This window comes from Leptodactylus fuscus, chromosome 2 (genome assembly GCF_031893055.1).
Source record: "Leptodactylus fuscus isolate aLepFus1 chromosome 2, aLepFus1.hap2, whole genome shotgun sequence".
In the NCBI taxonomy this organism is placed as follows: Eukaryota; Metazoa; Chordata; class Amphibia; order Anura; family Leptodactylidae; genus Leptodactylus; species Leptodactylus fuscus.
Window position 1 is genome coordinate 210722838 of NC_134266.1, and position 25211 is coordinate 210748048.

General features: G+C 40.4%; 1 protein-coding gene across 1 annotated transcript in view; it reads right to left on the reverse strand.

Moving 5' to 3' along the window:
• The window catches only part of VWA8 (von Willebrand factor A domain containing 8), a 200197-nt gene that overhangs the window by 118253 nt on the left and 56733 nt on the right, over positions 1-25211 (reverse strand). Inside the window, exons 15-22 of the mRNA XM_075265448.1 lie at positions 24077-24190; positions 23158-23326; positions 21404-21481; positions 16328-16443; positions 13785-13891; positions 9952-10058; positions 4848-4919; positions 2316-2392 (exon numbers count right to left, since the gene is read on the reverse strand). Coding sequence (XP_075121549.1) covers positions 2316-2392; positions 4848-4919; positions 9952-10058; positions 13785-13891; positions 16328-16443; positions 21404-21481; positions 23158-23326; positions 24077-24190 — 840 coding nt within the window. The remainder of the gene's footprint in view (positions 1-2315; positions 2393-4847; positions 4920-9951; positions 10059-13784; positions 13892-16327; positions 16444-21403; positions 21482-23157; positions 23327-24076; positions 24191-25211) is intronic.

Sequence of the window (25211 nt, forward strand, 5' to 3'; positions counted from 1 at the left end):
GAACACCACGTGGTAAAGTGCGCCAAAATTCGATTCCCCTCCCACCTTCCCTGGCGCCTTTTTTGCACCAATAACAGCGCAGGGGAGGTGGGACAGGAACTACGACACCGGGGGCATTGAAAAAAATTGGAAAAAGTCATTGGCTGCCGAAATCAGGTGACCTCCATTTTAGACGAATAGTGGATTTCAAATCCGGGTCATATGAGAATGTGAACTTTGTGACTATGAGACAGGGATAGCTGTACAGGCAGGGATAGCTAGGGATAACCTTTATTTAGGGGGGAATGTTATTAAAAATAACTTTTTGGGGCTCTATCGGGTGTGTAATTGTGATTTTTGTGAGATAAACTTTTTCCCATAGGGATGCATTGGCCAGCGCTGATTGGCCGAATTCCGTACTCTGGCCAATCAGTGCTGGCCAATGCATTCTATTAGCTTGATGAAGCAGAGTGTGCACAAGGGTTCAAGCGCACCCTCGGCTCTGATGTAGCAGAGCCGAGGCTGCACAAGGGTTCAAGCGCACCCTCGGCTCTGATGTAGGAGAGCCGAGGGTGCACTTGAACCCTTGTGCACCCTCAGCTCTGCTACATCAGAGCCGAGGGTGCGCTTGAACCCTTGTGCACACTCTGCTTCATCAAGCTAATAGAATGCATTGGCCAGCGCTGATTGGCCAATGTATTCTATTAGCCTGATGAAGTAGAGCTGAATGTGTGTGCTAAGCACACACATTCAGCTCTACTTCATCGGGCTAATAGAATGCATTGGCCAGCGCTGATTGGCCAGAGTACGGAACTCGACCAATCAGCGCTGGCTCTGCTGGAGGAGGCGGAGTCTAAGATCGCTCCACACCAGTCTCCATTCAGGTCCGACCTTAGACTCCGCCTCCTCCGGCAGAGCCAGCGCTGATTGGCCGAAGGCTGGCCAATGCATTCCTATGCGAATGCAGACTTAGCAGTGCTGAGTCAGTTTTGCTCAACTACACATCTGATGCACACTCGGCACTGCTACATCAGATGATTGGCCAATGCATTCTATTAGCCCGATGAAGTAGAGCTGAATGTGTGTGCTAAGCACACTCATTCAGCACTGCTTCATCACGCCAATACAATGCATTAGCCAGTGCTGATTGGCCAGAGTACGGAATTCGGCCAATCAGCGCTGGCCAATGCATTCTATTAGCCCGATGAAGTAGAGCTGAATGTGTGTGCTAAGCACACACATTCAGCACTGCTTCATCACGCCAATACAATGCATTAGCCAGTGCTGATTGGCCAGAGTACGGAATTCGGCCAATCAGCGCTGGCTCTGCTGGAGGAGGCGGAGTCTAAGGTCGGACCTGAATGGAGACTGGTGTGGAGCGATCTTAGACTCCACCTCCTCCAGCAGAGCCAGCGCTGATTGGTCGAGTTCCGTACTCTGGCCAATCAGCACTGGCCAATGCATTTCTATGGGGAAAAGTTAGCTTGCGAAAATCGCAAACTGACAGGGATTTCCATGAAATAAAGTGACTTTTATGACCCCAGACATGCTTCCCCTGCTGTCCCAGTGTCATTCCAGGGTGTTGGTATCATTTCCTGGGGTGTCATAGTGGACTTGGTGACCCTCCAGACACGAATTTGGGTTTCCCCCTTAACGAGTTTATGTTCCCCATAGACTATAATGGGGTTCGAAACCCATTCGAACACTCGAACAGTGAGCGGCTGTTCGAATCGAATTTCGAACCTCGAACATTTTAGTGTTCGCTCATCTCTAATAATTACCTTTCTTCTCTTCAAGACTTCTACAATACTACTTGCAAAAAAATTCTGCAGACAGTCAAGCCAGATGGATAAATTACCTTTCATTTTTCGGTTTATTGTTCCAAAGCATTAAAAACTAAAAAGCCCATTAAGTTAATGTGTCATATAAATATGCCATTTCTACATGTAACACATACCCTATGAAAATCTTGAACAATAAATGCTTATGCCATATCATGAAAGGATTGTCAGTTCCCAATATGAAATCACAGTTTTCCAGTCTATAAGCTAAAGAATGGAAGAAATGTGTAACCAAAGATTGCACTTGGCTACATATGCCAGTGGTCTAATAATATTGAACCCAATGGAAGCTATGTCATGAATAAATCCTTCACGGCTCATTCATATGTTGACTGTATCTTTATTTTCCCCATAATCCATTCTCTATTGACGAGCCGTGTCCTTTACTTCGCACACAAGACTTTTTCACCCTTTATGCAGAATGTTATAGATAACATGTAAATGAAGACGTAAGTTTGGTTACTTTGCACGGCTATCACATAATGTAAAGCTTACCTGTGCAGTTGTAAATATTCTCTTGGTCGGTTTAGTAAATGCAGAAATCTATCCACTATCTTGTTTTTGCCGACTCCCTTTAAGCACAGAGAATTATTATTATAAACACACACATGAAATTCTCTTCCGAAATAACATAACATATTTAAATTAGAAGTGATAAATTGTAATTCATTGGATAGTAAAAGACAAAGAAACATTTTATATAGTAAAAACAAACGCATATTTTATCATTTATTTTATATGTTATTAGTTACATACTCAAAAGACTAAATTTGTTGTAATGTAAGCCCCACTACTGACACGATTATACTCACTCTGAACTATATATACATACAGTATATAACCTTGACTGGGACAATATCCCTGGTTTATGACTAGACGCATTTGTTTTCTTTGTACATAGTTTTGAAAGCTATAACTTTATTTTTTTGGTATGATATTTATTTTTTTGGTTTGATATTCAAAAAATGTTGTTTCTTGTAGATTGTAACTTCTTTATTTTGTTGCATTCTTTTATCTCATTTGTTTTATTTCTTTAAGGACGATGTACTACATAATATTTCTAAAATACGCCAATAATGCTTGATTGAAAAGCTTTACCTGGCAGACAGGCTTCGCTCCCTCCCGTCTCCTGAAGTGTGCCTGAAATTCTGCACTGATGTATTTTAGGGTGCCTCTGCTCAAAGTTATTGGGGCTTTTGGGCATAGGCTGGGAGGGAGGTGCATGGGCACAAGCCCTAAGGGCTTTGGGCTGAGGCTTACGTAGGATCTCAGATCACCCAAAGATGGGGGGATACGGCTGCCGGAGGAACTCATAAGTCATGCCCTTTAGGAGTGATACAGCTGAAAAATAACTGCCCAAGACTGAGACTAGGATACAGAGGTGCCACCCACTGTTACACTGGATGCAATAGCCACTAGTGGTGGTGGTTAGGGGTTTGAAAATACCCTGACTAATTCCTTTAAGGTGGTGGTGCTGCTGGATCAAATATTCCACAGACTGGTAGTTTAGGGAGTAATAAATGTATTTACAGTATAGACAGGCAATCCACTGTGAGACTGAACGGAGCACTTTTCAATGCAAATTACACTTCACACTATATATGTATGGACCTATGAGACTGGAAAAGCAGCAACAATTTACCCTGACAAGCATCACTGGGTGGCTATCTAAGGGTATGTTCACACAGCGGAATTTGTATTCAGTCCACCAGCATCCCATCGTGGCATTCCGCTCCAGATTAGGCCCGAAGAATGGGCCTAATCGGCAGGGAGCCTCGCGCTGCAGCTGAATTAGCTGTGGAATCCGCGTCAAAATCGGGTCAACTCGCTTCTTTTTTCCGCTACTAGCTAGAAGAAAAAAAGAAGTGATCAGCTCCCATTGAAGTCAACGGGAGCCATTTTTGGAGGCGTATTTTGAGGCAGATTCTGCATCAAAATCTGCTCTAAAAAACTCTGTGTGAACATACCCTAAAGGTCCACACCTGAAGAGAATCGCCAAAAATACATAGCATACATTATTTTGCCTCAAGGGAATGTCTTATGAAGAACTGTATAGGACAATGCTATATGAATTTATGGTAATAACTACAATATCTGTCAACTACAGTGGACATGAAGACACTTTATGGATTGTCTAACCCAAAATTAAAACCATTAGACAATCCTTTTAATGCAATGTAATCCTTATTGCCTCTCCTATATATAGGATGTATAAAACTCCTTTAATGGTGGGGAACGTAATCCCCATGAGTATCCACAATATTCATATGTAGGATTCATACTAGAACTCAACCAAATTACATTTACGTGGAAACAGTGCTACAATATGCAATCCTACATGTATATTCTGCATGTGAACTGAATTGGTAAGTACTGCCAAGCATAAACCCACAGCTAATATATAGTCTTATAAGCTATCGCCCTAGTTGGCTACACTTGTGTGTGTTTGCCCCTGAAATCGTCTTTAGATACATTTTGCTGGCAAAGCAGAATAATGTCACTTAGATGGAATTAACTATTTTAATGTATTAAACCTTAGTTAATCTAGTTAATGCACTCCGCTTAATGAATTTGAGTATGGCAACATGCTGTGTGGTACTGTATGTCAATTATGGGCTTTTAGGTATTAGGATATTAAAACGTCATGAATTCAAGCAGTGTTTTGCATACAGATGAGCATCATCATGTCAGTCTTAAAAACACTGATATCCCATACAATAACTGGAAATACACCTACAAATTCCTGCAGAAAGGCAGCAACCTAACGCAAATCCTGTGTGGACTCGGGCCTATGGATAGCATGGTAACTGATAATAGGTGCAGCGTAGCTGGCATTACAGACACTGTGTTTATCACAGGGCAATGGAAATCTCTCAGTGACTACATGATTTTGGAAGAAATACCTCAGTTTTACCAACCAAGTAGTGTAGACAGTAGCCACCATGGATGGCCAAGGTTCTGGACACAGTGAGACCATGTGGACATGCCTTTATAATATTACAGAAATAAGATAATAAGAAAGTGTACCTGATTTCCAACAAGTAAGAGGTGTTCTCCAAGTAAGAAGTCTTTCAGCATGTCTTCCATGACCCTCAGGTGCTACAAATAAAAGCACACTACAGAAGTCAGAGCTTCTATGTTTTCCATGGAAGCCGAGTATATTTCATATAATAAAAAAGTAGAAAACATCAATGTCATTTCTGATTACATCTAATAGACAAACCCAAGCGTATCACAGGAAAAGACTACAAAGAGGAATAGGAAAGCATCAGACTGACACTCTTACAGCATATACTCTATTAACATTGTGAGCTTTATTGTATATAGAAAATCAGCCGTTCTCCCTGGCTACTCACTGTTCATTTTACTATTTTCCTTTTCATCACTTCCATCAAATACAGTTTTTCGCGTCCTTTAATAAGCACCGCTCCATTGATTCTGCTGCAATTGGAATCAGTGGTGTGGCACCGGAGGAAGGATGGCAAATACTGGAGTTGATGGAAGTGCTAACAGGTCCACTGGAGGGTTAGTATGTAAACTAGCTGTGATTCAATGAGAAATACAAAGGGTTTAGAATAAGGGCTAGTTTACATATAAACTTCCATGGGTCACATCCTTCAGCACGCAGTATTTGGTACTTGGTGACAAGCCCTTTGTAAGTACAGGAATTCCTGTGATGGTCAGTAGGTACAGAGTTACAATGTACATTATGTAGCACGGAGACTATGTGGATTGGGCTAGTTCTATCTAAACAAGCTACATCTGGATGAAATGTATTAGGGTTCAAGGAAAAACAAACTTTCCATGCAAAGTGCAGAGAACTGACCTTTACAAATCATCTTATTTCATGTACTCTTGTCTCATACGCACATCTCTAATCTGACTCAGATCTGATCTAGGACACAGTACTCACAACAGGATTTACCTGTCCGCCATTGGCCCTGAAAACAGGAAGTGTGGGTACTGCCTATCATTGAGTATATCCAGCAGGTATATGGAGTCTTATAGGAAATACACCAAGGAAAAAAAAGCTAAAAAACAAAATTAGTCTTCCTCCACATTCTTTCTCCTACAGAGCATTACAAGACTCCAAATATAAGCTAGATTTCCTGATCAGCTTTGATGAGGGACCAAAACGCTAAAATAGGTGTCTACAGAGGGGAGTTTGGTTTGGCCAATAGGCCTAGTCATATTTCACGTTTCTTTTATGGGTCAGACATTGACTTACGGAGTAACTAGCTATAGGTACTAGAGACAAAGCTTTCTGGCTTAATGCAGATAAAAAGTGATATTTCCATCTGAGACAGGCAACACAGATTTTAATGGAAAGATCTACACGTGTGTCTACCGCTCCATTCAGTTTGGGTGCCAGCTCATCTATCCTAGCCACACAATGTGCCATGAACATCAAATGGTGGGGTCCCAACATGCCTGGTCATATGGAACACAGAATTATCAGAAGGTTTGCAGATTAGGTAAGAAGTGGACAGGCCAATTTACAATAATAGTACAATAAAAGGAGTACTGCTTGTCTACATGTTCTCTTCTCTGAGGGCTTCTTGTTACCAGAGAGCAATGTGTTATGATAGGTCAGATGACGGTATTTCAGGTAAAACTACCTTTGTCTGTTTTCAAGGGTTAAGTGGGGCGTTTTATAAGCAGCTAGGCAAGTATAAAAATGGTGAAAAATAAACACTTAACACATGAAGCAACACTTACAGTTTTCTATACCTCCAATTTACAATTACGCAGTTAAAACCCTTTTTCCAAACTAGTGAAAAGTACCGTATATTACTATACATCTAACGCTGGGTTCACACCTGCGTCTGGGGTCTCCGTTCTATGGTTTCCATCTTCTGCATGCCAGAAGACGGAAACCATAGACCAGGTCCGGCCGTGCGCGGCGGTGAGCGTTTTGCGCTCTCCGCCGCGAAACCGGATTTTTTTATCCGGACACAGAGTACTGCATGTCCGACTCTGTGTCCGGATTATAAAACCCGGTTTCGCGGCGGAGAGCGCAAAACGCTCACCGCCGTGCACGGCCGGACAGCTTTCTCACCCATTCAAATGAATGGGTGAGAAAGTCTCCTGCAGGTTTCCGTATCCTGCCTGTGTTTTAGGCAGGAAACGGAAACCTAAGTACGGAGACCGGGCCGCAGATGTGAACGAGCCCTAAAAAGGGGAATATTAATTCTTTAATTGTAAATTGGAGGTATAAGTAATAAAATTATTACCTGCTGCGTATTAGAGTAATAATGACAGAAACGCACAGTCTGCTCTTAATTCTGCATAAATGCTTTTCCATTGCATGTTAAAGGGTCGTGATTCACTAGAAATGTTCTGTACTTTTGGTGCTGTAGATGATGTATGGAGAATCAGCAACAATTTCAATGTATGAAAGAACACTAAAGCAAATCATTGATGTTAATTGACTTTTTACACCGCTTTAAACTGTGAAATGTGTGGGGGGAAAAAAAAGCTTAAAGCTTTGTCTTCAACACGTGTACTACTTGTACTATACACATGGTTACTGTCTGTGTGTTCTTAAATATTGCTGAATAAACCAGCTTAAAAATGATTTAAAGGGATCCTATCATTGGATACCCTTTTTTCTGACTAACATGTAGGAATAGCCTTAAGAACGTCTATTCTTCTCCTACCTTTAAATGTCCTCTCCATGCCGCCATTCGGTAGAAATTCCGGTTTTCTTCAGTATGCAAATGAGTTCTCTCGCAGCACTGCATGCGTCCACAAAGAAAGAAATCTCCAGGGACGCCTCTATCTTCTTCTGGAATGCCCTCTCCCTGTGTCTTCTTCCGTCCTGGGTTTCAATCTTCTAGGCATGCGCCATGGACAGAGCCGACTGCACATTACCGGGCCACAAGAAAATGGCCGCTTATACCATTTCACTGTTTAAGCGGCCACAAGAAAATGGCTCCTTACACCAGCTTCCTGTGCAAGCGGCCATTTTTTGTGGCCCAGGCATGCGCAGTCAGCTCTGCCCGAGGCCTAGTAGATTGAAACCCAGGACAGAAGAAGACACAGGGAGAGGGCATTCCAGAAGAAGATAGAGGCGTCGCTGGAGAGTTCTCTCGCGGCATTGGGGACGCCCCCAGTGCTGTTTGAGCACTGGGGACCGCCCCTAGTGCTGCGAGAGAACTCATTTTTCATACCGAAGAAAACACAGATTTCTACCGAACGGCGGCGCAGAGAAGACATCTAAAAGGTAGGAGAAGAATAGCCTTTCTTAAGGCTATTCCTACGTTTTAGACAGGAAAAAAGGGTATCAATGATAGTATCCCTTTAATATGTTTCAAAAACTTGTGAGGTGGTCATTCTTGATAGAAATTCTAATATGATTTCAATTCCCTGTATAATTAAAAGATCAAGATACAATGCATGTTAGAGTGTATTCACACAGTACAGTTGTGTGCACTTAAAACAGCATTTGGTTTTGACAGTGAAATGTAAAAAGCATCAAAGCTGCATCTATCCTTTTCTGATGCAGTGTTAACTGCACGGTGTGAATGAACACTTAAAATTTTTGGACACAGACTGAGAAACTGTGCACAGGACCCACATACTTTTTACACTCAGGTTTTTACCGCCATTTATCACACGTTTAGTGTGATGGTCCAAATTTGCACATTTCTGCTGATGCTTTTTTAATTTATTTCTTTTTGGATAATGCAAACTAATGAAGGACATAATAACTTCCCTAAGCACCTTATCCCATAATCTGCCCTAAAACCATATAAAAGACATTTTAGGTAAAACATCCTGCATTGGATTATTCCGATCTCCTAAATTGCTGTATAAATGTGTCACTAATTACAAGCAACAAGATGCTGCCAAAATGTGAGCTGACCCACTTCCCTCCCCATGCTGATGGTTGTATTACCTTGAGGACAATCTCACGCTTAGATAAACAAATTAGTCGGCTTAGCTGCATGCATACATATTCGAAAATGAGTCTCTCTGTGACTGATGTACAGAATGCAATGAATTTCTCTTTGCCTCCCACCCCTCTTGCTTTTTCTCAAGCCAAGTGATGCTTTCAGTGGAGAAGCAAGAAACAGGTCATGTGGAAGTAGGTCAGCCAAAGTTCTTACTAAAATACGGCTTGTCAGTGTAGACCGGGCTCAGTCAACCCCTGTATATAACACGACTACGCATCACTCGGGCCAGTCAATATTCAATCACCTATATCTCTCATCTTGTCAATACTAGTTGTGGCCTCTATTTTACATCTTGTAAATGGGTAAAGAGTAAAGACAGATCAATCTTATTGCAGGCAAAAATTAAGAACACAGGATAAACTAAGAAAAAATACTTTAATGATCAGACCGTCGCAAATTCATCAAAACTGGCATAGAGAGCTGATACTAAGATGCATTTTTTGTGCGAGACCCTTTCTTGTGCTACTAAAACACTTTATAAGATAGTTTTTCCTCTCGGTAATTGTTATTTAGTGTTGTGTCGCCAGGAGTTTGGTTAGAACCAGTGATGTGGCTGCAGAATTGACTTTTTTAATTTTACTTTTAACCTTTATTTAACTTGTATGATTTAAAGTTTATTTTAATTCTAATAAAAAAACACAAGAGTTTTTTTCTTTATTTTACATTGCATCCCAATAAGTTCATATGGCCAAAAGGTCAGGGCAGCTCCCATAGTTGTATACACAGCGCTCATTTAGTGCTGTGTATACAGCAATCGAGAAGGCAGGTATAGTAATAAACCTTCTCTATAGGAGCTCTGGCTTTAGTTACAGCCGGCTCTGCAGTTCTGCAGCTGAATGGGTAAATCCTTACAGGGTTAAGTGTGGATTATCCAGACTTATATAGTCAACGGCAGTCTGGAAATGGTTCATGAGATGTAATGATCAGTCAGCTGGGAGGGCTCAAAGGCAGATGAGAAGACTTCCTACAGGGCTCCCATTCTGGGGACGACAAGCTGAGCTGGGCCTGGTGAGCCACAGCCATGCATTCTGCTAGAAACGGTGGTTTGGTTATTAAGGTGCTACACTCCGTCTAAGTGGGAATAAAACTCCTGCTGTGCCAAAGATGGAGATCCCATGAACTGATTAACCTCCAGATATAACCCACAAAATATAAATTATTATACTGCTCACCTGTGCATTTTCATAGAACAGGACATCTGGCACTTTCATCTTCTCACCAGCATTAAAAACTGGTACAGTAACACTGCCAAGTCTTAGTATTCCAGATTTTATTTCACCTAGAAATATAGTATCAATTATTACCCTGACATCCAATACTGATTTCTAAGCTAAAGAGCAGAACTCAGCTCTTTGAACAATTTTCAGACTCATGAGATGGTATCAGGAAAGTGAGGCCACCTCTAGACTGCAGACAAAGTGTTCTCCCAACAAGTATACACTGTGAATGAGAAACCTGTACATATCATGAATTGAATGAATTCAGCGCACTGTTGGCTTTCCCATTATGTGCCCCAGGGCTGGAGATATTGGTGGCGATCTCAGCCCACTGTCAGAAGGGTGTTCCTGATAGCGTAGCTGGGATGTGAGGAACGCCCCGTCTGACTGTACTCGTCCACAGACTAGTACTGGGGGCATTCTTCACAGCTTAGCATCATTGCTGGGTGGTAAGGAATGCCCCTCTAACAGTACAGGGTTACGGACGAGTACTGTTGGGGGAAGTTCTTCACATCCCAGCTAGACTGTCAGAAACGCTCTTCTGACAGTGGGGACACGTTGGTGCCATTACATAACGGCACCGATATCTCCAGCATCGGGGCACATAACGGGAAAGCCGACAGTGTGCTGAATTCAGCACACATTCGGCTTCCTAGCAGTATATAAAACCGCATGTGCCTGCGAACATAAAAGATTCTCTTAAATTTACATTCTGATATCCTAAGAGCTAATCACTCTTAATCCATGTACATATAAAAAAAATGCTATTGAGAGACAAATCTCCTGGAACCTAGTTTTTTTCATCATTTCTATATTTCTGTGATATACCCAGTGACCCATGTAAGCAAAGTGAGTACTTTACTCTGCTTAAACTGGCTGAATGAATTATACAGTACAATTACAGACAATGCTGATACCTATTAAAAAATAATCCACTGCAAGCAGTACTACATAATAAAAGTTTTATATACGTTCTAAAGGGAACAAATAAACTAGTCTGGGCAACGTCCAAATATGAGATCAGAAAAAATGCTTTTCAGTTTTTTTTATGTTGTTCTCCTTCAAACCAAACACTTACAGGACACATGCTGAATTATTTTACTATATCTTTCGTTATAAATGGAGTCATCTTTGAATCAAATGTAAGGCTAGCAATAAGCTGAGCTATGTACGGTGGGGAAAATAAGTACATTGGTGACTTTACAAGTTTTCCCACCCACAAAGAATGGAGAGGTCTGTAATTTTTATAGTAGGAACACTTAAAAAAAAAAAAGTCCAGACAATCACATTGTATGATTTTTAAATAATTAATTAGCATCTTATTACATGAAATATGGATTTGATCATCTACCAAATGGCAAGAATTCTGGCTCTCACAGACCTGTTAGTTTATCCTACCCTGCGCTCATTACCTGTATTAATTGCACCTGTTTGAACTCATTACCTGTATAAAAGACGCCTGTCCACTAGGGTTGAGTCGATCTTGAGATTTCAAGATCGATTTTAAAATCCGATTTCCGATCATTTTCCAGCCGATCTCGATCGTGAAATTTGCTCGATCGCCGATCGGAATCCGATCTTTTCCGATCCCGATCTTCAACCCTAGTCAATGCTTTTCTATGGGAAAAGTCACTTTTAGGATTGAGCCGATCTTGAGATAACCTCCGATCTCGATCCCACTGGAAAAGATCGGGTCGAAATTCCGATCTCGATCGTGAAATTTACTCAATCGCCGATCGGATTCCGATCTTTTCCGATCCCTCAACCCTACTGTCCACACAATCAATCGCACTCCAATCTCTACACTATGGCATGGGAGAAGGTCATGTGATTAGAGGAGATCAAAATAGAACTTTCTGGTATTAAATCAACTTGCTATGTTTGGAAGAAGAAGAAGGATGAGTACAGCCCCAAGAACACTGTCCCAACCGTGAAGCATGAGGGTGGAAACATCATACTTTGGGGTGCTTTTCTGCAAAGGGGACAGGATGACTACACCGCACTGAAGGGAGGATGGATAGGACCATGCATCGCAAGATTTTGGTCAACAACCTTCTTCCCTTAGTAAGAGCATTGAAGAAGTGTCATAGCTTCCAGTATGACAATGACCCAAAACATACAGCCGGGGCAACTAATAAGTGGCTCAGTAAGAAGCCAGCCAGAACCTAGCCAGTCTCCAGACCTGAACTCAATAAAAAAATCTTTGGAGGGAGCTAAAACTCAATATAACCCAGCGACAGCCCTAAAAATTGAAAGATCTGAGAGGATCTGTATTGGAGGCGTGGGCCAAAGATCCCTGCTGCAGTGTGTGCAAACTTGGTCAAGAACTACGGATAGTGTCTGAGTTCTTAAGGTTTTTGGAGTTTTTTAAGATTCTGTTTCTCACAGTAGAAGTTTATGTACGATAAAAATTATAAATGTTTCCATTCTTTGTAGGTGATAAAAGTTGCAAAACAGCCAGTATATCAAACACTTATTATCCCCACTGTAGGTAATTCAGTAAAAATTACTTCCAGAAGGCATTTTCTGTAAATGACACCCACCCCAGAGTGTTTTCTACTTTATGTACAGATTTTCCCATAAAGTCTATCACATTTTTGGTCTTACAAATAAATCTATTTCCTTTTACCAAATAAGCCCATTGAAATTACACATCAAAACTCTAATGTGATTTTAGCTACAAAAGATCATAGACAGTTTTTCAGGAAAAAAAACCCATTTACATAAATCTAAATAATTTAAGATATGTAACAAATTAACCCCTTAAGGACACAGCCCAAAAGTATGTTAAGGACCAGGCCTGTTTTTTCAAAATTGACATGTGTCACTTTAAATGGCAATAACTTTGAGACGCTTTAACTTACACAAGTGATTTTGAGAATGTTTTCTCGTAACACATTATACTTCATGTTAGTGGTAAACACTAATCAATATTTTTGTATTTACTTATTAAAAAAATAGGAAATTTGATGGAAATTTGGAAAAAATTGCAATTTTCAAAATGTGAAATTCTCTGCTTTTCAGGCAGATAGTCATACCACCCAAATACATTAATAAATATTATCTCCCATATCTCTGCTTTATATCGGCGTCATCTTTTGATTGTATTTTAATTTATTTTGAACGTTACAAGGCTTACAAGTGTAACAGCGATTTTCCAGATTTACAAGAAATGTAACTATGTTTGTTTGTTTTTTTGTTTGTTTTACACACTTTATTTTATTTTTTTTAAACTTTTTTACATTTGTGCTGTAAGCACACTAGAACCTGCGATCAGAGAGGATCACTGGTTCTATTCTAACTATAGACTTGCAATACACGTGTATTGCAAGTCTATAGAGGAAGCCAGCTATGCAGATGCATAGACTAGCTTCCACTCGTCCTGGCATCCAAGGGGTTAACCCTCCCCCCATCGGAGCTCGCTCCGATGGGGGGAGGGATTAAGGAGCAGCATGTAGCTGTAAATTACAGCTCACACAGACTCCTGATGCAGCCGGCTGCATGCTTTATAGCCCGGCCAAACCCCTAGGGTGCCATGATCACTATGGATCATGGCACCTTAAGGGTTAAACAGTGGGGGTCGGTGCAATCACCGTCCCTGCTGCTACAGGGGAAGCCTGGCTGTCAGATACAGCCGGCCTCCCGTGGAGATCGCACGGGCTCTGCTTCTGAGCCCGTGCAATCTCAATCACATACAGGTACGTGGGAATGCGGGAACTAACCACATTCCCTGACGTACAGGTACGTGATTTAGTGTTAAGGGGTTAAAAGAAGAAAAATAAACTTACAACTGTAATCTTTGTTTTGAAGGGATTCAGTTTCTGTATTAGTTTCCTCTATCCCTGAATCCATCAAAGCTTTGTGTAAAGATGATCTAGCCAGGCTTGGCAAAAATCTAGGAAGATATCAAAGTGACAATTAAAAATGACATAAAAAGTGTAAAAACTGTAAAAAAAAAAAAAAAAAAAAAAGTGCACAGTTAATACAATTATCTAATATCAAATATTGTAATAGTAAGAAATCAATACAATCTATACGTTTCACGTAGAAGAGTAGTACATACAATGTTTTAAGCACAAATAGTACAGCTTCACTATTTCATGGTGTACTTGTAGTGTAGACTCCATCAGCCGTCCCAGATCTAGCAGAAAAGTCCTGCGGAACATGTCTTCAACTCCAGTAATTATTAGGACCGTGCAAATTATCATCCATCTTTCTCATATTGGGAAATATGCCTAGTTATACAGCTGACACACACTGGCATAACTACACTTCCATTAACGCAGCACTGGTACGAAACTGAACAGACACCGGCAGCAGACAAAGGATCGCTGAGAACAGATGAGTATGCTTTTTATTTTATGCTCCGTTGCTCCAATTTCTGTATGGACAATCACTTTAATACACACACATAAGTAATGACCGCTTACTGTAAGTGTAAGTAGTGTTCACCTATTAGGATATACCTCTAGTTACAATATGTGTAAGGTGTGTGCATTATATTAAAGATATATCACTTATTTAAGCATGTCTGTAAGTAGTGGTAATTTTTGATTTATTTATTTTTTTATGTAGATTGTGAGCCCCATATAGGGATCACAATATACTTTTTTTTTTTTTCTTTTTCTCTATCAGTATGTTTTTGTAGAATGGGAGGAAATCCAAGCAAACACCGGGAGAACATACAAACTCCTTGGAGATGTTGTTCTTGGCGGGATTCGAACCCAGGACTCCAGCGCTGCAAGGCAAGGCTAACCACTGAGCCACCGTGTTGCCCCCAAGTAGTGGTAATTTTGTAATACGGATCTACATATACCATAGTTATCAACTTTCCCAAAATTCTCCCAGGATCCAGAAAGGATGGGAGATATCCAAAACTGCTGGGAGAGTTGGCAAATCTCCCGGGCCCAGTGGATTGCTACCAGAAGCTTGATGAATCTTGTATACGAAGAACCTCAAGTTTATACATATAGATAGTAACTAATAGTAGCAAATGTATGTGTTTGGGATCAGAGTATACTTTTTCCATAAACTTGTACTGTCAGAGGGGGTGTTCCTCACAGCGCAGCAACAACACCTCGACGGTAACGCCTGCCCTTTTGACAATGGGGAGATATCGGTGTTGAAATTAAAGGCCTTGATAGCACCAGGGCATATATTGGGAAAGTAGACAGTGTGCTGAATTCAGTGTACTGTCAGCTTCTAGCAGTATATAATACTTCACATCTATGAGGACGTGAAAGGTCCTTTTTAACTGCAGCATGCTCATATGACCAAAGGACTTGATGTCGCTTCCTGAGAAGAAGAAAACAGCCATGTTTTCTAATCCGTGAACATGTGTGGCAAGATGCTAGAAATGTTCAGACTGTTACGGCAAGTGCCAACTTTTTTGTTGTTGCCATCAATATAACCAACAGACATGTTATATTGACAACTGATGCCTGTCTGGCCCTGTATCACCCCATGTAAATGGGCTCTTAGTAAAAATGTCTAGTACAATGATAATCTTAAGACTGTAGTGAGTTGTCAACATGGGCAAGAACACAGCAATTTAATGATATTTGTAAAGTGAATGAACTTGGGCAGTAGTTAGAGTATTACTGCAAAGAGAATAAATAGAATAATACTATGGATAATAGAACAAGAGACACTAAGCAGCAATACTCAATGCCACGCAGCAGCTGCAAAAGCAAATATGATTTTAGGATATATAAAAAGTGAGGGAAAACCTTTTCTCTCTAAATCCACTGTAAGACCATATCTCAAGGCTATAGGAAAGCTGAAGATGGTTCATATGTGGGTGACTGTATGTTTACATAAGAATGGATTTCTCTCTTACAATTTGAGGCTAGAAAAAGCGGCCTTGTTCAGCTTGGAAAAAACCTCTATAAGTATATTTATGGGCATTACAAAGAACTGGCACATACTTTTTTACACTCCAAGAACTGTACATAGGACTGGGGAACTTTCACTGATGTAGAAAGGGTTTCTTGCAGTAAGAGCAGGTTTATATGCATTGATGGCTACAAATAATTTAGAATTAAAAAGGTTTTCCAGGCCACAGACTGCTGAGGAAAGAAGGTGAGGTTGCATACCCTCTGAAAGAAAACAGCTAATCCAAAGGATAAGTCATCAAACAAAAAAGCTCAAAAAAATTATTTATAATTGATATGTAAAGGGTTAAACATAGATTCCCTACCAACCAGATTTCTTCACCTTGCATTGCATCACATTAACTTGAAATGATAAAACTTCTACAATTCAGTGTTACAATTTGATTACACAAGTCATTCTAGACACATCTATGAAGTAGCAGGGCCACAATACTCACCGTGAGAGGCAGGCCTTATTAATAGCATGGTGAAGACTCTCATCAGGATACTGAGACAACCGTCTGCAGATGCGAAGTAGCTGTCTTGTAGACAATGATGAAGCTAAAGATTGTGTCTGTCATAGGAAGCACAAAGAATAATGACATAAAATCTTCAGTTTCTCATTATATATTTTCATACACATATTGCATTACAGACTGTAAATACTCCACTACACTGTCTGGTACATATAGATGCAGAAATGTCACTAAAACAGTTAAAGGGATTCTACCATTAAAAACTTTTTTTTTTGTCGTTGACACGTATAGCCTTAAGAAAAGCTATTCTTCTCCTACCTTTAGTGGTCTTCTTGCCCCACTGTTCTTCTTCTGGAACGTCTTCTTCATGCGTCTTCTTCCGGCGCAGACGGTGAAACTTATAGGCCTCGGGCAGAGCCAACTGCACATGCCTGCGGCCACAAGAAGAATGGCTGCTTACACAGTAAGTGGCCATTTTCTTGTGGCTTGTGGGCATGCGCAGTCGGCTCTGCCCGAGGCCTACATGTTTCAACACCTGCGCATTCATGATCAATATGCTATTACTACACCTGGACTCTCAGTATAAACAAATGTATAAATTGTTCTATGCCATTTTAATGCATTTTTTTTTTTTTTATTGTTTCTGTTAAATAGCTCCATAAAAAATTGCAGATAATGGGAATCACATTGCCCTGTGTAATCAGTGGGGCACATTTATCAATACTGTCAAACAAGGACCCTCATAAATCTGTCTCACTTTCCAACACCCCAAAATTCTGACGCTGGGTTCACACCTGCGCCTCGGTCTCCACTTTCAGTTTCCCTCTTCCGCCGACAGAAGACGGAAACCTAGCAGACCATGTCCAGCCGTGAGCGTTTTGTGCTCTCCGCGGCGTAACCATTTTTTTAAAAAAAACTGGACACAAAGTCCTGCATGTCCGACTTTGATTTCGATTTAAAAAAAAAAGAGAGCACAAAACGCTCACAGGTACTCACGGCCAGACACTTTCTGAACCCATTCATTTGAATGGGCTTGAAAAACGCCTGCAGGTTTTCTTCTCCTGTCCAGTTTCGGGCAGGAAACGGAAATCTGCAGAACGGAGACCGGGGCGCAGATGAGAATGAGCCCTGACTTACATTCCCAAGTACTAATTTTTTTCCAGTGAGCCAAAAAGACACAAACCTGTCTCTATTTTACTAACCCCCCCCAAAAAAAATTCAACTGACATCAGCATTGTGCTCTGATTCAGGTTTGCTGGACAACCCAAACAACGGAGAACTGAACTGCTAAAACAGTGGCTACACATGGCGTTCTCAAACTGAAAGCGGTGGAGAGAAAAGTCCGCCGAACGAGAATTTTCTCTCCGCCTTTTTAGCGGTTTCTGCAAAGGAGTGTTGTAGTATTAGACACTTTTACACTATGGCCGTTCTGTTGCAGATTTTTCGAAAGTGTCGAACCAGTGGCATTTCTGTCGTATACCGTTAATAAATATGCTGTGTCTCATGCACTACAAATTTTGGTAAAAATGTAGAAAGAAAAATATCGGAATATTGATAAATATGTCACTGAGACAAAGGTAATAAAAAAGGAAAACCATAAAATAGTATCTGTGCTGCTCACTACAGACTGCACCAGGGCAATATGTATACATATATACATTTATACAGACAGTGTAAAAGACATTTTATCACTTTGACATGCTATCTGACACTTTCATTTGAAACACAAAAAAAGTTAAAAGAAAATAAAAGCGGAAACAGGTGGTGGGCTAAAAATAACCTAAACAGACGTGAATTTTACAATACTGGAAGGACCTGAAAGCACATGATTGGAAATTTGGAATGATGTATTCAGCAGAAAATGATTTTTTCAGTGTTCTGGTTTGAAACATCTAAAAATAAGCTCAGACAGACACGGCTTTATTCTGATAGCCAGCCGGGGTTTGAGATTTATTTCCCCAGCACAACCTATTTATAGAATTCTCCTTTTTTTGAGCATTGCGTTTCTAATGAATTACATGTGCCTATATACCTCATTTTCCAGTCCTTTATACTCTGTTTAAGTGCCCACATAAAACCTTTCTATTATCAGGACAACTATTACTGGAAGGAACAGAACTTTGAAAAACCACAGTATTATTTCACAGTGATATAAAAATAAAATTAAAACAATATAAAATTACTTGATTCTTCTTGCTAATATAGCACCAACATGTTCTGCATTCTAAATTTATTAAGACTAGCATATCATATACCAGTCTTAAAGAATAAGTAAACTTTTCAATTCTGCCACTATTTGTTGCATTAAGATTAAGACATCTTGTAATATACTTTTTTTTAGCAAATATTTTGGTATTTTTTCACTTTTCCCCTTGGCTCCCTGTTGAGAGCTTTCTTCCTCACTTTTTCTACATTTTACACAGCCCATATTCCTTACACAGTGACAAGCAGCTCTCAGTACAAAAGCAAGGGGAAGAAGAAGGGGCAATACGGTGGCTCAGTGGTTAGAGCTGCAGCCTTGCAGCGCTGGAGTCCTGGGTTCGAATCCTGCCATGGACAACATCTGCAAGGAGTTTGTATGTTCTCCCTGTGTTTGCGTGGATTTCCTCCCATACTCTAAAGACATACTGATAGGGAAAAATGTAAATTGTGAGCCCAATCTAAAAAGTTGCCTGAAATATTAGTTATGCTTAAATAAATGTCCCGACTAACTCAGGGACAAAGAGATTTATGAAGAGGCTGGGCTCTCTTGAAAAGGTTCTTTGAGGTCCCAGCATCACAATGAAATCTAATCCAGCTAGGAACTAGCATACATTTCTATTCTAACTCACACCAAAAAACTGGCTTGAGATTCAATAAATCAGCCACCTCATGATTCACACCCCATAACACCCACATTCACAGAATGTGGAAGACGAAGCACAGATTGGGGTTTGAGGAGCACATTTGGCGGAAGAAAGAGCCTTGCACCAAACACGTATATCAATATCGTCCCTTGATGCCAGAAAACTGACATAGAGTGAAATGATGAATTCCCCCCACTGCCCCCAGTAGGACTCACAGTCTAAATTCCAAATTAACCTATCAATATGTCTTTGAAGTGTTGGAGGAAACTGGAGTACCGAGGGGAAATCACGGAGAACATTGAGAAAACATACAAAGTCCATGCAGATGGTGTGCTTGGACGGATTCTAAGCTATGACCCCTGTGCTAAATGCAACAGTGCTAAACACCAAGCTCCCCATAACTGGGATTAAATTTGTCTACAATACTGATAAAGCTCAATATACACATATAAATTTACTTTATATACTGTAAATAGGAACACGTTTCCAAGTTAAAAAAAACTTAATTTTTAATTTTAGAATAATATAAAACTTTTGTTCCATGTTTTTCATATAATACAGTGTTCTGGCATACGCTAATAATGGTGGATCAACTGCAGCGACCCATCAAATGTCATAAGAATTAATGAGTTATACAGCGGAGGCATGTTGGTGTGAATTTATCACATACTGTGGGTTACCTGGGAATATGCAGTCATTTCTTTATAGCTAATGAGAGATGAGGCATAATAGATGAAATCATATTGGGAGCCAGACACTGGCATTTAACATAGGTTAGACAAGGTGTAATGTTCTCATATATTTTAATAAGAAAAATGAAGGTTACGTTTTAGGGATATATTTTGTTTGTTGCTATGAGGAATTCTATTGTCTTGGGTAATGTTGTATACAATGTTCCTGAACTAATTTGAGATTAGATACACTTTCTGTCATAGAAAGCTGGTCTATGCTACGCCATCTGTGGATTAAGTTTATGCACTTGAAAAAGGGCCCGAAACGTGGTGTTTTAGCGTTGTGCACCTTTTAACCAATAAATTCTACTGTGACCTCGAGCGCGGTCTATTGCCTTCTTCGTATCATTCTCTTTCCCGGTTGTTCCCTGATCGGTGCTCTTTGGACGTGCTGCTGCCTCCATCTATATACAAATAAAGAATTTCTTTACGTGGTTGTGAACGGGTCACAACCACATCAGGTGAAAGGCCATTTGGGTCACTATTATTACCATATATTTTGGATATCCTTCATTTTGGTTTCCAAAAATATCTTCACTAGAAGTCTGCTCGGTGTCTTCTCTTTTTTGTTTCTCATACAAAATAAAGAGGTTATTTCCAACTTGAGGAGTAAGAGCTAGTTTATGAATAACCTTCCACCGGCCATATCTTTTGAACAGATTGACCATTTTAAAGATAAAAACAGCAAATTGATGAGGGGCACAGCGAGGATTAATGAATATATGGCATTTAGTGTTTTGTATGCTCTGTGAGTGATAGAAGAGGTGACAGTATGGACAGAATACTATGTTACCCCTTTCCTTGGGATCTGTTCTCCATCTCCTCTCTGCAGGCTGAAGCTCATCCTTCTCTACTCCGACACTGTCTGGAATTGCTGGCTGAGTGTGGAGGGGGATACACTTTAAAGATGATAATTGGGATGATATTGGCTACATACCCAGAGTAATAAGCAGTTCCATACACTGTGGGGATTACAAGACCTGCAGATCTCACTTTCCAACTGTGCATTTAACTGCTTATTACTCCAGACTTGTACCAAATAGCATCACATTCGCCCTTGGTTACTGAGGTGCCACCCTTTAAGGAATATCACATAGGTCCATGGCAGGGAAAGGGTTAAATGATTAACCACTCACATTCAGCAATACATACTATACAGAATGAAACAGATCTTTTTTATATACATCCAAATAATCCCATGTGCTCACCAAAAATAGAATTTACGACACTAAAGCAAATAAAAGAAGCAGTCATGTTGAAAATAATGGTTGACAAAAATAAAGTCTTAATTTAATGGTGTTGTAAAACTGTAGGAAAACATAAATGCTTTCTTCTAGTAATTGTACCACACCTATCTATAAGCTGTGTGTGCTAATGCAACGCTGGCCACCCAACTGTAGCCAGAAGCCGTACATGCACACTCCCAAAGACACAAAACAGAAGAAATTTGCTCTGTACGTCTAATCTATCACATGACTTACTGTGGGGTCCTTTGTGTCACGGAGCTTGTGTGTTAATGTCAAGAGTTGATCCACTGCTTCCTTTGGGACATTTGGGACCTGGAGAATAAACAATTGTTAACAAAGCATAAAAATAAAATAACGAATACGTTTCTGTGTATATTGTAGTGAAATTCAATGAAAGACTTGTTTCCTTAAAGGGGTTTTCTGTTTCTATTAAAGGGTTAAAAGAACACCCATATACCTTTAGCAAAGTTTTGAGTGATTTCTGGGTGTCTGTGGGAGCTCCTGGCACCTTCTGCATTTGTTTACCAGATGTTAGCCTTATGCTCTGTAGTTTCCTGTGTACCTTCCTGTCACTGCTTTCCCCCCTCCTCTCTCACTCCGTTACACCCCCCTCTCTCTGCCTTCCTAGCTAAGTTATCCTGCCCACTACTAGCGTAACCCCCCGACCACCACCACCCTGTCTCCCTAGCTAAGCTATCCCGCACACTACTAAGAACGCCGGGCGCGTTTGCACGTGGTAGGTGATACTATGATACCCTTGTGCTTTGTACTTTTGTGGTTTAACATGGTTACTCTCAATTAGTAATTCTGATGTATTTCCACAGCATCTTATATATATTATGCCTCTTCATGGACACCTTTTGTAGGTTATAATTACATCATACTTACTGGTGTAGAGTTATTATAATTCTGGTGGTCTATTTTTACATATGTTATTACATTCTTTTTATGCACATTATTATTTTAGTTACATCCCTTAGGCTTGGTTCACATCTGTCCACGGGTTTCTTTTCGCGGGGATCCACTTGGGGACCCTCCAAACGGAAACCTAATCTGCATAAAAAAGCAGTTACCTTTGGATACCCGCAGACCCCATAGACTATATAGGGCCCCGCGTGGTTTCTGTTTGGTTTCCGCCTGAAAAGGGTGAAAATTTTTCATGCGGAGAGGGGATCAGAATCCCCATACAGAGTGGCAAGTGTAGAGGTGAATCCAGCCTTACATGTGTAAAATATGGTTATTGTGCATATACTGTTCTTGTCTATTTGTATATGTTTGTGACAGTTAGCATCAGTTAGTGTCAGTTACACTGGGTTCACACCTGCACCTTGGTCTCTGTTCTCAGGTTTCCGTTTTCTGCAGACAGAAGACGGAAACCTGTCAGACCATGTCCGGCTGTGAGTGTTTTGTGGTCTCCGTGGCGAAACCGTTTTCTTTTTAAACTTGACACAAAGTTCTTCATGTCCGGCCCAGTTTCAGGCAGGAAACAGAAACCTGCAAAACGAAGACCCGGGGCGCATATGTGAACGATCAGTTACTGTCCATTATAAGTCTGTTGCCCATAGACTTCACTGGGGAAAAAAACAGACACTTCCCGTCCGTTTTTTCTAACGGACACAAAAGTCCTGCGTGTAGGACTACTGACACAATATAAAATCCCATTGAAATGAATGGAAATTTTAACAAATTTCTGATGGTTCCACTAGTGTCCGTTGCTAAAATCTTCTAATGGACAATAGCTATGGATACTGCTGACAGTCACCAACGGTAGTATGAATGCCCCCTTAAAACATTTTAATTGCTGAATGTTATCATCGATATTAGATCTAATTAAAAGCAATTTGCTTTTGCTTTGACATATTCTGTCTAAATGACTATAGAAAGGATTGACTCTGCCAATCCAGCATTGATTAAAACTGACAATCTGAATTGTTCTGCAGAGTAATTAGCATACAAGAAAAAAAAACATAAATCACAGTTTTTCTTACCATTTCCCTCATTATCTGAACCTCCTCTTGTCTGGTGGATGGCATAACATTGTGATACAGAAACATGGTGAGAAGCTCTGGACCCAACCACTGCTGGGTACTACTGCCAATAACTGGTGGCTCTGCCAAGGCAATTATTCTAAAAGAAGGGTGTATAGGAAGAATGGACCTGCAGAGAGAAAAATAATGTTCATTGTAAATTAATTTCCTTGCACATTCTGCGATTGCACCCAAAGTGACATAAGGTGTGGAGAGATGTAACCGCACACTGGGCAGTACAGATGCGAAGACAACCACATGATACCCAGATGGCTCAGAAGTCCCATGTTCATTAGCAGGACCCATCCATGATACTTGCTCAGCATGGTACGGTTGTCTTGGCAAATGCACCACAAAGCAGTCGCTTCTCTCCACATTAAATGTCGGATCTGGCATGAGAATAACATTGCAAGAAGATATTAAATGGAACGTGTCAGCATGAATTCACCGCAGCAAAAATTACATTGCTGATTAGAGAGATGTTTGAACATTCTCAAAATACTTTTAATTCCCCAAATTGCAAGCTTTTGGTATAAAATAAAAAATAAAAATATGTCTGCTATATGCAAGCACCAGATCAAGAATTTTTTATTTTTTTTTCCATTAGAAAACACAACTTGTCCCAGAAAAAAAAACACAAGCTCTCATTCAGCTCGGTCATTGGAAAAATAAAAAGTTATGGCAAGTTATGTTATTGAAAAGAGAGAATGCTGGTGTTTTTTTGGTAGTTCAGGAAGACAAGAGAAATTTTAAAGACTGACAAAGAAGGAGAAAAAAACATTGTTTGCAGAGTGCAGGCTAGTACCTGAGGAGTAATGAAATAAAGAAAAACATATGTGCAGAAAGGTTTTTATATGTCTGTACACATTTATATATTTACCGTTCCTGGAGCTCTGCATCGGATAGCTGTAACTCATTCTTTAAAAACTGATATCGATCCCCTCTTAGTAACCTAGTACCATCATACAGCGTCAATTCTCTGTCATGAATTAATCTAAAAACAGAAGACAAAGGTTACAAAAAAGAAAAAGAATAAGTAATGCTTCGTCCACAGTCCTGATTTCTTACAGTACATTGACAACACCACTGTAAATGGCCACTTAGTTCACAGGGAGTCTCTTACCAGAATCCAGCTTATCGACCAGCCCTGCAGATAGATAGGTTAGGGTTAGCTGAATCAGGCTAAGGCCCCACGTTGTAGAAATGCTTTTTTTTTTTTTTTTTTTTTTGCTGCAGTTCTTTTCGGGGGGGGGGGGGGGGGGGGGGGGTTGAGCCAAAGTCAAGAGTGGACTGAGCAGAAGAGAGAAGTATAAGTACTTTATGTATATTACCCATTTCTCTAGTAGCCATTCTGATTTTAGTTAAAAAAAAAAAAAAAAAAAAAAAAAAACGCTACAAAACCTGCAACAAAAAAAAGCTGCGTTTCCACAACATGGAGCCTTAGCCTAAAACAGCGTTGCCAATTTTATCACTATATAAATAACCTCTTTAGAGCAACAAAGGTGTTGCTATTGCTTCAAATAGTCAAGTCTCCCTGTGTGACACAAATGACAGTGTATACCGAACCTTGCCTTGCCCTGAGTTCTGTCACATTTCCCATTACTCATGCTCTTGGCACATGAGCAGTGCTCCTTGCATGGTCTGAGTCACATGTACTGCTAATGCTGTGAGTCTGGATTGATATGCCGAATTCTCATGACTTCCTTTAATGTTATTAACACTACACATTAAGGCTAAGTCTAAGGCTGTATCGCGCTGAGTTCAGACGGGGTTTTTTGGACTGGAATTCCAGTCCAAAAAAAAAAAGAGTTGCGCAACTGGATGCCGGTGCAGTGCACTGGCATCCAGTCGTGGCACTCCACTCCGGATTAGGCTCAAATGAAGGGGAGGGAGGCAGTGTCTTCAAGTCGACTGAATCAGCTACGGAATTCGCCTGAAGAAAGAGCATGTCGCTTCATTTTTTTTGCAAGCAGAAAAAAAGAAATGACCAATGGGAGCTGTTTTTTTGGTCAGGA